This window comes from Carettochelys insculpta, chromosome 3 (genome assembly GCF_033958435.1).
Source record: "Carettochelys insculpta isolate YL-2023 chromosome 3, ASM3395843v1, whole genome shotgun sequence".
NCBI lineage: Eukaryota > Metazoa > Chordata > Testudines > Carettochelyidae > Carettochelys > Carettochelys insculpta.
This window is the reverse complement of record NC_134139.1, coordinates 149,077,010-149,093,147: the sequence shown is the minus strand read 5'-3', so window position 1 is coordinate 149,093,147 and position 16,138 is coordinate 149,077,010. Positions and strand designations below refer to the sequence as shown.

Genomic DNA, 16,138 nt, shown 5'->3' with positions numbered 1-16,138 from the left:
GACAGACTGGTATGCCTTTCCATGTGCCCAGATCTCCTCACAAAGGACCATGGTTTATTACAACACCCCGTCCTTGAGTTCTTCCACTTCACAGCATGGAAACTCCTTTATTGAATTCCTTGGAACACCAGTGTTTGGACTCAGGGAAGTCCTGGTGGGAAGTAGGAGGCCCTGCGCTTGTGCCACTTATCTGTTGAAGTGGAAATGGTTTTCCATTTGGGCTCTGCAAACAGGTGCCCCTCAACAGCAATCTTCAATTTCTCTTATGTTGGACTACCTTCAATACCTGAAAAGCATGGGTTGGCTTTATAATCTGTTAAACTGCATCTGGTGGCCATCTTGGCTTTTCACCTGCAGGTAACTGGTAGGTCAGTTTTTGAGAGTTCTGTCGTAGCCTAGTTCCTCAAGGGATTAGACAGGCTTTATGCCCTGTACTGTCATGGGACTTCAGCTTAGTCCTCTCCAGGTTGAAGGGTCCTGCGCTGCCTTCCCCTCTTTGAGTCTCTTGTGACCTGCTATTTATCCTACCTGTCATTAAAAGTGACTTTTCTGGTGGCCATCATCTGAGCCCCTCTACAAAGTCTTCTTTTAAAGACAAGGTGTAACTTTGCCCACAGCAAGCATTTTTGCCCAATGCAGTCTCCTGGTTTCCTGTAAAGCAGAACATACTTTTTACCCGTGTTCTTCCCTAAGGAACATGCTAGAGTGAAACAGCCAAGAGCATTTCCTGGACACCAGGCATGCACTAGCTTTCTACATTGAATAAGCAAAGTTGTAAGTCACCACAGCTTTTTTATTGCAATTTCTAAGTGGTCGAAAGGGTCTCCCATCTCATCTCAGCATATCTTGTCGATCATGCTCTACATTAGAGTGTTCCATGACCAATATTCCAGCCCTGCTTTTGGCAGTGCATTCCACAAGAATGCAGGCTTTGTATGCAGCATTCCTCATGCAGGTCCTCATTCAAGATATATGCAAGACAGCAGCATGGTTTTCTGTCCACACTTTCGTGTCAGAGTATGCCATCACCCCACAGGCAAGAGATGGTGCAGCCTTTGGCTGGGCAATGCTACGTTCTGCAACTAGGTGAATGCCGACCCTTTTCTCTGAAGAAATTAACTTGGGAGTCACCTTCAGGAACTCTTATGAACATGCACTTGAAAAAGGAAAAAATGGTTGGTTACCTTCTCATAACTGTTGTTGTCTGAGATGTGTTGCTCTTGTCCTCTCCAGATCCTGCCTTCCTTCTGTTGGAGTGTTACAGCAAGAAGGAAGTGAGCCAGTAGTGTGTTAGCAGGGTCCCATATACACCTCCATCGAGGCTCCACAGTTGACCTAATAGGTACTTATAGAGGAATACCTTTCCAATGATTGTGCACATAATGCATGCACACCCATTGTAATGGACATGAGCAACACATCATGAAGAACAACAGTTACAAGAAGGTAGGTAGCCTTTTTTTCTCTGATCTCAGTATGGTTTAGTTCAACTCCCTTGTATTTCCTTCAGTTCAGAAAGGATATTAAGTGTTGCAATGAAACCTGTTTCAGTGACATTCTCTTCAGTATTGCTGGTGGCACCCTCTTCTGTCAGTGGCTGACAGGTCTGGTTTTGCTTGCATAGACACATGTAGGTTGAGAGGCCATTCGTTGGATCTTAAAAAGTAAACTCTTCATATCTGGCAGCCCTGGGACCAGGAGGTTGCCAGAAATTGAAATATTCTGGTTAATAGAGAGCAGCTGTGGGGAAGCATAGGCAGAGGTCAGTGCCTCCTCCCGCCAATGACAAAGTTCAACTCCCACCACACCCCAGCACTGGCTCCTGCCCACCCACTGCCCCTACCTTGTTGGTGGGGATGGCGTGGAGCCGCTTATAGATGATGAGGTGGGGAGGTTCGATGCATCACACAGGGAGCTGCTCTGGGCATTGGACACCAGGCAGGAGAGTGGAGGAGCCTGCCGGCTGCAGACACGCAACACGGCGGGACGCAGTAAGAAGCATCATCATGGCTGGGGTTGGAGAGTTATGCCAGTCATTTGAGCATTCTTGCTGATCAAATAGTGGATAAAAAGAGTTCACTGTAGTCAAGTCTGAGGACTTAATTTGACTTTCTTGACCCTTCCGGTAAATGTGATTTTTGAACTGTTTGTAAAAGTGCATTTTTGTGGTTCTACAAAATTCAGAAGAAATTTTGAGCAGTTTAGTCATAAACTGAACACTGATCTGAGGTTTTGTTGAGAATCATTCGTGTTTAAGTATATATTATTCTAATATAATTTTCATATCCTTATAGAACCATTCTCATGATCATATATTAGACGTTGGAGACTCACGAAAGCAACAGGCAAACCAGCACAGTTACCGTACCAGATATGCAGTGGAAGAAACTGCCAGGCCTGCTGAAGAATTAGAAAATGGAAATAGTTCTTCAGATGTAAGACTCTGATTCAGTAGGCTAACTTATAAATTGTTTACTTTGTTAACAAAATATGGTTGCTCAAGTGCAAAAGCAAAAATTTTTATTGTTGATTACTTTGTATGTTTAATTTAGATACTGATTTAACTTTTCACAAGTGTTCAGCTAATATGTGCGTTGGCAATCTTTGAACTCTGCCTACACGTAGTGGTAGAAAGTGGAAAGATATTGTAATTTTTATGAAATATTTCCATATCTGTTTGGAATACACAAGAAATTCAAATTACGCCTGCAAATACTACTTCAAATGTAAACCGTATTTCATTTTCAGTGTTTAGTGGATCTGATGGGGTTAAAATCTGTATTTTTAAATAATGGTCAGAGATGAAAATGTTGACAAACACAAAAGGTATTAATTTTAAGGATGTCAGCATACATTTGTCTACACTGATCAAAAACTTATTTATTGCGTTTACATGGAAGGAGAGAAGCGTGAATAGCAGATTTATGTAGACTTGATATAACTAAATGAAACATCAAAAGCACAAGTGAAATGATATTTTACAAATTTATGTATAATATAAAATGAATGAAACCTGAGCTGAAACATGCAATTTGGATACGCTTTAAAAAGGGTACAGTGAATTATAGTCAGAAGGAAATAATTTCTGTAAATTCTAATAAGAAAAGTTTTACAAAATTCAAAATACAAAGTTCAAAATTTTAATTGCATGTAAATTTTTATATTCCACTTTGGTAAAGTATACATTTATTCCATGTATAAATACTTGGGTCTAAATATATTTCCAAAAAAATGCAGGTTTAGATTTTTAAGTATGCACACATTTCATATACGTAACCTATATACTCCAGATTTGGAGTGTATATACATAAATTGTGTCTGTAAAAATATTTAGAAATATATACCTTCATCATGGCAGAGAGAGCTGCAGAACAAAAAAAAGGCATAGAAACGCATACAAAATTGAGAGGAAATTACTAGTTTAGACATGCATAGTGATCTTGAGTGTTTACATTTAAACATGGGTCTATTGTGTGTTCATAGGTAAGAATGTGAGACAAACCAGCGAAATATTAGCATGTGAGATGTTCATGACGTAATGAAATTATTTTAAACATGCCCAGGTAGTTAGCCAGAAACCAGCATTATCATTGGTTAAAGTTTTCTCATAGTTTTCCAACACAGAAGAAAGTTACTTTGTTCATGATAACATAAAAGACTTAGAGAGATTGTGGAAGGAGAGTCACAAGCAATCCTTAATGAAGATATGGCCACATCAGCCCTCCAGGTAACAATCTGATTCAGCGAACTCTGCCACCCACACCATAGCCTCCACCATTTCCACACAGCAAGCTCTTTCTACGCAATGGGCTTCCTGGCTGCTCCTCTTGGGATTGTCCACTGATGCTCAAATACAATGCACCCAGGACCTGTTTGACAACCAGGATCTGTTTGCAGAGCAAATGTACAGCAAGCTGAATGAGTTAGTGTTCCAGACCCACCATGAAAATTCTGGGGCTTTTCATCCCAGGCTCAGCATGTAAGTGATTTAGACTACAACTGCCTCAAGAGCAGGGGGGCCATTTGCAGCAGGACCTGCCTCTTAAAAAGGCCCAGGGTTGCAAGTACTTCCTGTAGGGTAAAAAATTCATTGCAACATTCCCAAGCCACCCGCTTTCACCCTCTGCTCAGTTAATTTCAAAACAATAACAATAACCATGAAATCATTTTGTGGGTGTGCCCAAAGGCAGCCTACCTGACTACTCCCAGATCCATTTTCTGTGGTTCTTATTTTCCTAGTCACCTTTTTTTCTCTCTGCATGGTCCAGTAAAACCTCAGAGTTCTGGGTCCTGACCATAGTGTTATAGGGCTATACCTTCCAGTTTCTACATCCCCTTTCCTACCCCTCTTCAGGGTCCATTCTCAAAAGCGTCTTCTCATGCAGGAAATTCAAAGGGTACTGTAGCAGGATGCAGTAGAAGAAGTTCCTCTTGAGTACAAAAACAGCGGGAGTTATTTCTGATACTTTTTAATCCCAAAGACTAAGTGTTAACATCTCGTTCTGGGTCTGCAAGACCTCAATAGGTCCTAAAGACGCAGAAGTTCTGCATCATCCTCCCTAGCCTATATCATTCCCTCCCTGGATCCAAGAGACTGGTGTTCCACTTTCAACCAGAAGGGCACATGATTTTATGTGGCATTATTTCCTAGGTCACAGACACATCATCCGATATACTGTGGGTTCCCCCACTACGTATTTACAGTCCTACTTTTTGGTCAGGCTATAGCACCAAGTGTGTTTACCTAAATGCATGGGGGTATTGGCAACTTACCTCAGGCTTTGGGGTATCCAGATAAACCCATACATCTGATTGGCTGGTCAAAAGCAGCTCCAAGTCTTAGGTCAGAGAGCGGCCACAGTACTTCAAGCCACATACCATTCCCTGGAGCTACTGGGGAGCAAAAAAAAAAGTCAATATTAGTTGCAGTATGAAGGACAGAACTCATTTGAGTGGTGCTTGATTCAACCTACGTGAGAACATTCCTGCTGCTAGACAGATTTCAAGCCTTGACAGAGATTATCATGGAGATTTCTAAGTTCCCCCGATGATGGCCAGGACTTGCCTGCCTCTGCTAGCCCCCATGGTAGCATGCACATAAGTTGACCACCATGCCAGGCTTCAAATGCAGCCCCGTAGTGGTGGCTGATGTCAGCCTATTCCCAGTATGGGGATCACCTGGAAAATAGTGTTACTTATCCCCCGGTGATACTTGCTTAACTGCAATGATGGACTGTTTGGGAGAAGGTCCTGGAGGGTGTTCCATTCAGTGCCTGCTCAGTTTACAAAGGACATTGGCCCTGATGGGCAAAGTGGCCTCGGTATTTTACATCAACAGGCAAGGTTGGAGCATGCTTGTCAGCTCTGTGCCAAGAGGCACTCCGCCTCTGAAATTACGGCATCAGTTAAGACATCCACCCGGAAGCTAGCTATGTTCTTGGCATCAGGAACAAGCTCACAGATCACCTCATAGGGGATTTCTCTCACCATGAGTGGTTGCTCCACCCGGGCATGGTCTGTATGATTTCAGAGGTGGAGAACTCCCCCAGTGGGTGTGTTTGCCACCAGACAAAACAGAAGGTATCGTTGTTTATGCTCTTTGAGCCCCATGCCTCTTGCTCCCTTTTCCACCTATCATGGAAGGTCATTTTCCTTGTTGTGGTGGCATTGGTGAGATGAATTTCTGAGATTAAAACCCTGACCTCAGAACTGCTGTACAGGGTCTTCTGTAAGGACAAGGTCCAGCGGTAACTCCACCTGGCATTCCTGCCAAAGGTGATATCTGACTTCTAAATGAACCAGTACATCTTCCTTCCAGCGTTCTGTTCCAAACCTCACAAGACCAGTTGAGAGATGTCTTCATGTGCAGGATGTCCAAAGGGCTTTGTCTTTTTACCTGAAACACACCAAGCCTTTCTGTAAATCAGTTCAGTTCTTCATTACTGTGGTGGATCAGAAGGAGGACTTGTGGTTTCCTCCTAGAGGACTTCCAACTGGATCACATCGTGCATGGAGACCTGCTATGAGCTGGTGGGGGGTCCACTGGTGCCAATCATGAGAGCCCATTCAACTGGGTTGCACGCATCTTTATTCACAACATCACAGAACCTCAACATGGCCCTCTGTCCACACATTCATAGTGCCCTATCCTGTCACTCAGTAGGCTAGAGGTGATGCTGGGTTTGACAAGCTGTGTTGCGGTGTATATGCCTGTGAATCCCTGCCCTTCAGTGTTGGTACAGTTTGAAGTCACTAGCTATGGAATAGATAAGCAAGCACTCAGAGAAAAAAAGGCAGTTGTTCTTTGACATGTTTACTCACGTCCCTCCCATGAATTGTCGTCCTGCCCCACTGTCAGAATTCAGAGCAAGAGGGAGCTATGCGTGGGGGAGTTGGCAGCGCCACTTATACTGTGTCATGTGGGTGTCAGTTCAGAGGGTGCCAGAGCCAATCCACTTCCGATAGTGCTGAGGAAAAAGCTGCTTGCACCAGTTCACATGGCGAGTGCACACATCTAGTATGGGCTAGATCTGAGTAAATCATCTTGAAGAATACCAGTTATGGAAAAAGTTGGCATACATTAAGACAGTTATGCAGCCTATTTCTGCCTTAGGTCACTGGACTATTAGTTTTTTTTTTTTACTTAAAAACAAACAGAGTTTAGTCCATAGTATAAATGAAATGCATATGTATATTTTGTTACATAAAATAACATTTTTACTGAAATGTTTATGCTGTTATTTTATGTTACCATTACAGTTACGCATAGAGTCCCCAGCTTAACACCAAAGCTCTATTTTGCTAGCCACAATACATATACAAAGAGATCTAGCCTCAAAGAGCTAACAATCTAAACAGACCAGACAAAGTATTAGAGAGGAAACAGGCACAGAGAGAGGAGCTTGTCTACATGGGGACACTCAGGAACATTAATTCAAATTAACTGAAACTGTGAATTTGAAGTAAATTGCTCTGCATGAAAGCCCTGTGTGGACATTCTTATTCAGAGTTCAAGTGGCTGAATTCACTGAGTTAAGATAAACCGAATATGATACATCAGATGAGTGGTGCTGTGTTTTAACTGCTCAAGTTTAAATTCACCATTTTAAATTCAGAATAATTTTGATTGTTTCAAGTTTGAGAAACTCTCAGTGACTTCTGAAGGTCACAGCAAGTTAATAGGAGAACCAAGGATTTACATTTATTGTATCCTAGTTTGGTCCTCCATCCATTATACAGTTGTTGTTTTTACCTTATTTAAATAGCAACAAATTCAACTAAACAACCTTAAAGAAAATTTGTATTTAATTGTTGGTTTAAAGGCCCCTGATAGATCTGGCTTCTAATGGAAAGGTTCACAGACTTTGAATTATAATTACACTATCAAATATTGAGTGTAATTGTAGTTTTCAGTTTAACACCCCAAAATAAACATCTATCCTTTTTTGTTAGGAAGGAGAAGCAGTTGTTGCCAGTGGTGGAACATCAGAAGATGAAGAGAAAGCATGGCACAGTGATGGCAGTTCTAGGTAAGTAACAGAATATAGTACTAAGTAAAATATAAAATTTAAGGATTTTGTGCTCCTCTCTTCATATTGTATTAGCATTAAGACGCATTTTGTACATAGAGCAAATACTTAAGAACTTATGAGATATGAAAATGGTTTCACAGCTTTTGAGTGTTAAATTCAGAGGAATCTGTGAAACTTAATTGTTCAAGAAGCATTTCCTAACTTCCTTGAACTGAGTGGTGGGTGCAGTTTTAGGAGGCATTAAACCAATCTGAGGTGGCATTTGAAGATGTGGAAAGGTAAAAAGCAACTGGAGAAGTGTAGGTAGCTACTTAACCTTCAGGTAAAACTTTTGGCAATTCCTTGAAAACTTTCTGCTTTCTCTCTTTTGTAGCAGTAGTCCATAATGCAGCCAGCCTTGTGACTAGCTCATATATAGGTTGACAGGTATAGGCAGTAGCCAACTGGTAAAGATGCTTTACTCAGCCATGCAGCTTAGTCCTATGAAATGACAAATGGGCACTCCTCTTCATGGCAGTCAGCTTTCAAGTGGTTATGGAAATGACAAAGAAGGAATTAGCAGCAGAGAGGCTAAAATGCAAGAGAACAAAACAGAGTTCAAGCCAAAAAACATGGATTAAAAACAAGAGGAGAAAAGACTAAAATGGAAAAGGAAAGACAATATAACTAACAAGTTATATGAGAAAAGTTGGGTGAGTTAGTATATTTTATTGGACTAACTACTTTTGGTGTGAAAAACAATCTTTTGACTCACGTAGAGCTCTTTGTCAGGTCTACTAAAGAAACTCCCGTCATCATAGGGGGGAAAAAAAAAAGTAAGGTGTAACGAATTGTGTAGCCTAAGTAGTTATTGTAAGGGATTTTTCAAGGTAGTAGCTGTTCTATAAAGCCTCTGCTCTGTCCCGTATAGTATAGATGTAAGTTCTACAAATTTATGTAAGCTTTGTTTTCTAGCAGCTGAGCTAGGTGTATTTTAAGTATTATAAGTTAGTAATAGATTGCTTATAGATAAAATAAGTCTGAAAGAAATCTAGCTGTTCCTTTGTAGAAGAAATTACTTTCTCTGAAATAACCTTTCCTTTGTATGCGTGAGGAAAAGGTGAATGGTGTGCAATGGAATCAGTCCTTGAACCAGCCTGCCTGCACAACCAGCTCCCTGCAGCACCTTGATGGCCAAAGAATAATAGAGCTGACCCCTGCAAAAGAGCCCACCCGAGAGAGGGAGAAGCCCCATCAAGTCAAGATCAAAGCCCCATCAGCTGTTACCTGATAACTCTTGGTCATACAGAGTCCTGGGCCAGTGGTGATGATTCGTGAGGCTTTGTGGAAAAAACCCTTTTTTTCCAGAAAAAAACCCTTGCATTCACAGTGGAAAGATTGTTATTCTGCAGTAAAGTGGCATTTAACTCAAAGTAGCGACTCCATAAAAACAAACAACTTGTGCTAACTCTCCCCACCCCTTTCAATTTCAAAATTGACTCTGCGTGTCCTAAGCAGAGGTAATTATGACTTGCCCTCCATCTCTAATAATGGATACGTCCGTAGTAGGCTAGGGAGCTTGCTTACACAGCCACAAGGATCAAGGCAAATGGTCTTCCGCAGAAGTGACCCTCCATATCCATATTTTAGAGCTAATGGCCGTCAGGAATGGCTGGACACATTTTCTGTCTTTTAACAAGACCACCCATTCAAAGATCATGATGGACAAGATATGTTCTTCTTCGAGTGTCCCCGTGGGTGCTCCACAATAGGTGACGGCTTGGCCGGCGCCGCAGATCGGATCTTCCAAGCAGTTTCTGCCGGACCGCGCATGCGCCGGCGCGCGCCGCTCCCTGGCGCGCTCCTGGCCATGTGCGCGATCCGGTCCCCGCCAGTTCCTCTTAACCGCCGTCGGCTGCAGACAGAATCCGACTAGGCTAAAGCCACATAGCGTATTCAACGACTTTAATTGTTTTCTCTTTAAAGTTTTCAGTTATTTAGGCTACCATAAGTAGCCGGTTGTTATTTTGTGGAAAAAAACAAACAAACAAACAAACAAACAACAAACAAGCTACGGAGGGACAGCTCAAGCCAGTCCCAGTAACAAGCGCCGGAGGCCGGGACCTAGGGCCATCAGCCCTCCTGCTGAGGCAGGCCATCGGACGGGGAAACAGCACAAAGAGGGTGCTAAGTACCCATAAACAAACTCAAAGACTCACCAACAATGTCCTCCTCAGGCTTTAAAAAATGTGAGTCCTGCCGAGAGGCGATGCCAGCGTCCGATGGGCACAGTCTATCCATAAGGTGCCTGGGGGAGTCCCATGTGGCACAGAAATGCTCCTTCTGTGCTAAATTAACAACAAGAGCACGGAGAGACAGGGAGATGAGGATTAAACTGCTGCTTCTTGACAAGGCCCTCCAGCCAGACGTGCCGGAGCGGCCGCAGCAGGAGGGACCCTCCGGGGCCCTTAGAAGAAAAGCTGCCTCCCTCACTCCATCAGCGCAAAAGCGGAGGAGAGTTTCTCCAACCCGATCCCTGCCGGCAGCAACGGTGAGCGGGACGGGAGGAGCGCACAGCCCCCAGCCGCAGCAACAGCTGATCGGCGGCGGCACGGAGAGCCACGTGGAAGCGGCTCAGCCTCCGATGATCAGCCAGCCGCCCCGCACCGCAGGCAGGGCGGCAGCTAAGCAAGCGCCGGTACCGGCAGCACCGCAGGCAGCGGCACCGACCCCCGGGGAACCGGCGGTGCAGAGCGCGCAGGCACGTAGCCTGCAGGCACAGAAGCACTCCGCACGTGCGGCACCGCCTTCGAGCGTGCCTAGCACGGTGCCGACGGGGCCGGGATCCCCCGCCCATCAGGGGGTGGAGTTACCTCCCTTAGGGAGGGGAAAGGCTGCACACAAGAGGAGGCACTGCAGCCCCTCTCCAGACAGGGCTGTGGAGCTCTTTTCTCACAGCCCTCCGCTCATGCTGCAGACTCCAACCAGAAGGCAGGGGTCCCCCCTAGCCTACCCGGAGCCCCCTTCTCCTTTCCTGCAATCAGCCTCCCCATGGCTGGCACCACCCTCACCCTTCCTGGGATTTGAAACGCTGGACTATTATGCAAAATCGCTCTCTCCAGTGTCTCGACGATCCCCCTCTCCCAGACACAGAGGGTACGTGCAAAGGGAATGGTCAAGGTCACCTTCCCAGGAACAGTGCCTATACTGCCATGGTCGTCACTACCACGCGGGGCATGGACACCATCGGCAATCTACCAGGGAAAGATCCCCACATACTACCTCGTACCCCCGAGGGCAGTCGCGATCGGGGACAGAGACTCAAACGTCCCAGGGGGGACTGGCCGTAGACCCACGGGATTTTCCCTCGCATACCTCCAGCGAGAGGGCGCACCATCACCATCAAGAACCAGAAGGGTCCAAAGAAATGTACCCCAGCGGTTCCTCGTTTTCCTCCCCGGATGAGGCCACGGCCTTAGGGGACGTCCATCCTAAGGACGATCTCAAACAGTTTCAGGAGCTGTTTAAGAGGGTAGCTTTCACGCAAGGCATCCAGACAGCACAAGTGCAAGAGAAACATCATAAGCTCCTTAAAAATTTGAGCTCCCCGGCCTCCTCCAGAGTAGCAATACCGCTTGATGAAGCGATCTTGGAGTCCGCCACTACCATATGGCAGACCCCTGCAACTATTCCGCCTGTTCAAAAGAGAGCGGATAAGAAATACTTCGTGCCGGCGAAGGGCATGGAGTTCTTGTTTAGCCACCCCCAGCCAAACTCCTTGCTGGTGGAATCCTCGCAACAAAGACTAAAAACATCTCAATTTAAAACAGGGGGAACGGACAGAGATGCCAAGAAGCTAGAGCTGTTCGGCAGAAAGGTCTACTCCTCCTCCACCTTAACGTTGCGCATGGCAAATTACGCAGCGCACTTGGCGAACCATAATTTTGACAACTATGCCAGATTAACTTCCCTCATGGACTCGCTTCCAGAGGACAAAAAGCCGGTCCTCAAGGCCATAGTGCAAGAGGGCTACGCGGCTGCGAGGATGGAAGTTCAGATTGCTTTGGACGTTGCGGACACGGCAGCACGTTCCACAGCAACTGCAGTGGTGATGCGACGGGAGTCCTGGCTCCAGACCTCGGGTATACCGAGAGATCTGCAAGCGAAGATAGTCGACCTTCCCTTCGACTTGCAGAAGCTGTTTGCTGAATCAACTGACTCGGTCCTTCATTCCAGTAAAGATTCAAGAGCCACACTCAGGACCCTGGGGATTTACACCCCTCCATACTCAAAGAAAAGGTACTACCCACAGCAAAGGCGGTACCAGTACCAGCAACAGCGCCCCCAGTATCACAGGGGTTACGAGCAAGGGCGGCATCAGCAGCACCAGCAGTACAGAACCCCCAGGCGACGCTCACAACAGGGCCGTCCGTCCTCGGGGCGGGGCCAAAGGCCACAAGTTTGACATACAGATCCAGGGCTGCGCCATCACCACCATTGCACAAGATCATCCGAAACGGCTTTTTCACCATCGCCTCCGACCATTCTACGACCAGTGGCAAAGGATCACCACAGACAAATGGGTGCTGGAGATCATAGCCACGGGGTACGCCATCCCCTTCCAGTCGCTCCCGCCGCCGCGACCCCCGCCCAAGCCCCACCCTCAGGAGGCCTCCCATGTAGCCAGGCTCAGGCAGGAGGTGGCCCACCTCGAGTTCTTAGGGGCGGTGGAGAAGGTGCCGGAGCAACTGCAAGGGAAAGGGTTCTACTCTCGGTATTTCCTGACGGAGAAAAAGACAGGAGGCTGGAGGCCCATCTTAGACCTTCGTGGCCTCAACAGGTATCTACGCAAGCAACGTTTTCGGATGATCACTATTGCCTCCATCCTTACAGCACTGGACGATGGAGACTGGTTCGCAGCCCTCGATCTACAAGACGCGTACTTCCACATAACCATCCATCCGGCTCACCGGCGTTTTCTCTGGTTCATGGTGGGCAACGAACACTTCCAATACAAGGTCCTACCGTTTGGCCTTTCCTCGGCCCCCAGAGTCTTCACCAAGACCTTGGCAGTGGTGTCAGCCTACCTGCACAGACAGGGGGTGTTTATCTTCCCGTATCTGGACGACTGCCTGCTCAAAGGGACCTCGAAAAGGGAGGTCCTCCGCATGATACGCGTCACAGCAAACACGTTCTCCTCACTTGGCCTGGTTATCAATCTGGCAAAATCAAAGATAGACCCCTCACAGGACATAGAGTTCATAGGGGCTCGCATAAACTCGGTCTCGGCGAGAGTATACCTACCAGAGGCTCGCTTTCGAGCCATCGGTTCTCTCGTGCAGGTCATCACCTTCAGCCCTACAGTGCCGGTCTTGACGTGCTTGCAGCTGCTGGGCCACATGGCAGCAGCGACGTTTGTGGTACAGAACGCCAGGTTGCACATGCGCAGCATGCAACACTGGCTGGCAAGTGTATACAAGCCGGCAGTACACACCGTTCACAGGGTGGTGTCGCCCTCACCTGGGGTGCGCGAATCCCTGCAATGGTGGGTAAACCCCGGGAACTTGCTAACAGGCGTACCCTTCCATCAGCCGCAAATATCGGTTTTCCTCACTACGGATGCCTCCCTCATAGGGTGGGGAGCGCACATGGGCGAAGAGGTGGCTCAAGGACTGTGGTCACCCACGGAACAGTCTCTACATATCAATGTTCTAGAGTTCAGAGCAGTGTTCAACGCCTACAAACACTTTCGAGACCGTATACGAGGCAAAGTCGTCGGGATCAGTACGGACAATACCTCCACCATGTTTTACATAAACAGGCAAGGAGGAGCTCGATCCCGTACCTTATGCGCGGAAGCAATCCGCCTATGGAACTGGTGCATCGCCCACGATATAATCCTGAGAGCCTCATACTTGCCGGGCGCGCACAACGTGAAGGCAGACCAGTTGAGCAGGCGTTTTGCGCTCACCCACGAGTGGCAGATCCGTCCCGATCTACTACGGCCGATTTTCCACGCTTGGGGGTTTCCCCAAATAGATCTGTTTGCCACTCAGCACAACAAACAGTGCCCACGATTCTCCTCCAGAGCAGGGCTGGGCCGGGGATCCCTGGGGGACGCGTTCGCGATCCCGTGGGGGGGCCTCCTGCTTTACGCGTTTCCCCCCACAGTGCTGATCCACAAGGTTCTGCAAAAAGCCAGGAGAGAAAAGGCTCGGATGATCCTGATAGTCCCAACGTGGGATCGCCAACAATGGTTCCCCCTACTCCTGCGCATGTCGGACCGCCCACCGATGCCTCTTCCGGTGGCGCCGGATCTGCTCACGCAAGCCCAGGGGTCCATAGTGCATCCGCACCCCCAAAGCCTGCGACTGCAAGCGTGGCTAATCCATGGCTCAGCTCCCTAGAGAGCACATGCACAGTGGAAGTACAGCAAGTCCTAGAAAGTAGCAGGAGGACTTCCACTAGGAAAACCTACAAACAAAAATGGACTCGCTTCATGGCTTGGTGTTCTACCAAGCAGCTGGCCCCCCTTTCGGTGCTTATACCTACAATTCTAGAGTATTTACTGGACCTCAAGAGAGCAGGACTCTCGCTATCCTCGTTAAAGGTCCACCTTGCCGCCATCTTGGCGTTCAGACATGAGGATGGGGGGCACACGGTGTTTGCCCACCCTATGGTTACCAGGTTCCTCAAAGGGTTGGTAAACCTCTACCCCCCTCGGAAACCGATTCCACCCTCGTGGAGCTTGGACCTGGTGCTTACCACACTCACGGGACCACCGTTTGAGCCCTTGGCCACGGTTCCCCTTCGCCTCCTTACAATAAAGACGACCTTTCTTCTTGCAATTACGTCGGCTCGTCGGGTGAGCGACCTTGCGGCAGTCATGGCAACGCCACCCTGCACTGTCTTTTCCAAGGAGGCAGTAACCATACGACTTCATCCAGCCTTTGTTCCCAAAGTTTCTTCCGAGTTTCACATCAACGAACCTATTGTTCTACCCTCGTTTTATCCAAAGCCTCATACCTCTAGCGAAGAGGCGCTCCTACACCTCCTGGACGTGAGGAGGGCGCTAGCCTTCTACGTAGACAGGACCAAGTCCTTCCGGAAAACGGATAGACTCCTAGTCTCCCTCGCTCCCAAATCAAAAGGAGAAGGTCTCTCATCGCAGAGAATTTCAAAGCACATTGTATCCTGCATAAAAATGTGCTACGAGCTCAAAAAGACTCCTTTGTCGGCCATTCCCAGGGCTCATTCCACCAGGGCGGTGGCAGCATCAACAGCCTTTTTCAAGGGCATTGCATTGAAAGACATTTGCAGAGCGGCGACCTGATCATCCTACGACACCTTCGCCAAACATTACGCCCTTTACAGGGTATTCCAAGAGGATACCCGTCTCTCCGCAGCGGTCCTCTCGGGGACCAGCTGCACTTAATCCGATTACCCACCACCTATCTTGGGTTACTACTGGGTAGTCACCTATTGTGGAGCACCCACGGGGACACTCGAAGAAGAAAGAGAAGTTACTCACCGTAGTAACGGTGGTTCTTCGGGATGTGTCCCCGTGGGTGCTCCACTTGCCGCCCATCCTCCCCCCTTCGGATCTCTGTTAGTGTTTTGCAGGGGCACCCGAGGCGGTTGGTCGAGGAACTGGCGGGGACCGGATCGCGCACATGGCCAGGAGCGTGCCAGGGAGCGGCGCGCGCCGGCGCATGCGCGGTCCGGCAGAAACTGCTTGGAAGATCCGATCTGCGGCGCCGGCCAAGCCGTCACCTATTGTGGAGCACCCACGGGGACACATCTCAAAGAACCACCGTTACTACGGTGAGTAACTTCTCTTTTTACATTAAGTGCAAGGGTGACACCATATCTCCTTCCCTTTTCACAGAAGCACTCAAACTTTGATAATGATGTATGTTCCACAGTCTGATCGTCTCAGCTGTGTATTTACCAGAGATGCAGAACAGTCTCTCAGAACTTTTCTCATGACCATGAATGAGAACTGAACTCAGATGCTTTGTATCATATTCACCATTTGGGGAACACCCAAGTACAAATAACTTTGCTATTTACTGGAACAAGAGTGGTGGTTGTTACTGCTTCGGGACCTACCTGAGGAAGCATTCACTATGAGACACACTTATACTCTGATGGGGCAGGGACTTTTCATGTGTCTTCTCCCCATTTCTTTTTTTTAATCCATTGAAAAATGAGTGAGTCAAAGGAAGAGTTATTATGAGTGCCCCCTCCTCATTGAAGGAAGTCTGCATCCCTTATCTGACACAGATGGTGTTGTCTTTCCTCCCTCTGAGAATTCATTTAGATTACGTTTTTGACCTCAAGAAGTAAACGCTCACTTAGGTCCCTTAAAGTAAATCTTGTGTTGATAACCACTTTTCACCATCAGATGGATGGATATTCAGTGTTCACTCAGTTGCTTATGTGTACATTTCTTAAGCGTATTGGGAATCTCATACGAGCTCCACCCTGGGATTTTAAGCTAATTCTCAAAGCTTTAACTAGACCTCCTTTTGAGCCTATGGCAACTTGCTCTGTCTTACACCTGTCCGTGAAGACATTTCTAGTTGCCGTAATCTCAGTTCAGCATACAGGAGAAATAGCAGCCC

At 47.2% G+C, this 16,138-nt stretch overlaps 1 protein-coding gene across 6 annotated transcripts in view; it reads left to right on the top strand.

Moving 5' to 3' along the window:
* The window catches only part of PHIP (PHIP subunit of CUL4-Ring ligase complex), a 320,457-nt gene that overhangs the window by 181,687 nt on the left and 122,632 nt on the right, over positions 1-16,138 (top strand). For all 6 annotated transcript variants that reach the window (XM_074990995.1, XM_074990994.1, XM_074990993.1 and 3 more), the window contains exons 21-22: positions 2,295-2,435; positions 7,453-7,529. In XM_074990995.1, the coding sequence (XP_074847096.1) occupies positions 2,295-2,435; positions 7,453-7,529 (218 nt within the window). The remainder of the gene's footprint in view (positions 1-2,294; positions 2,436-7,452; positions 7,530-16,138) is intronic.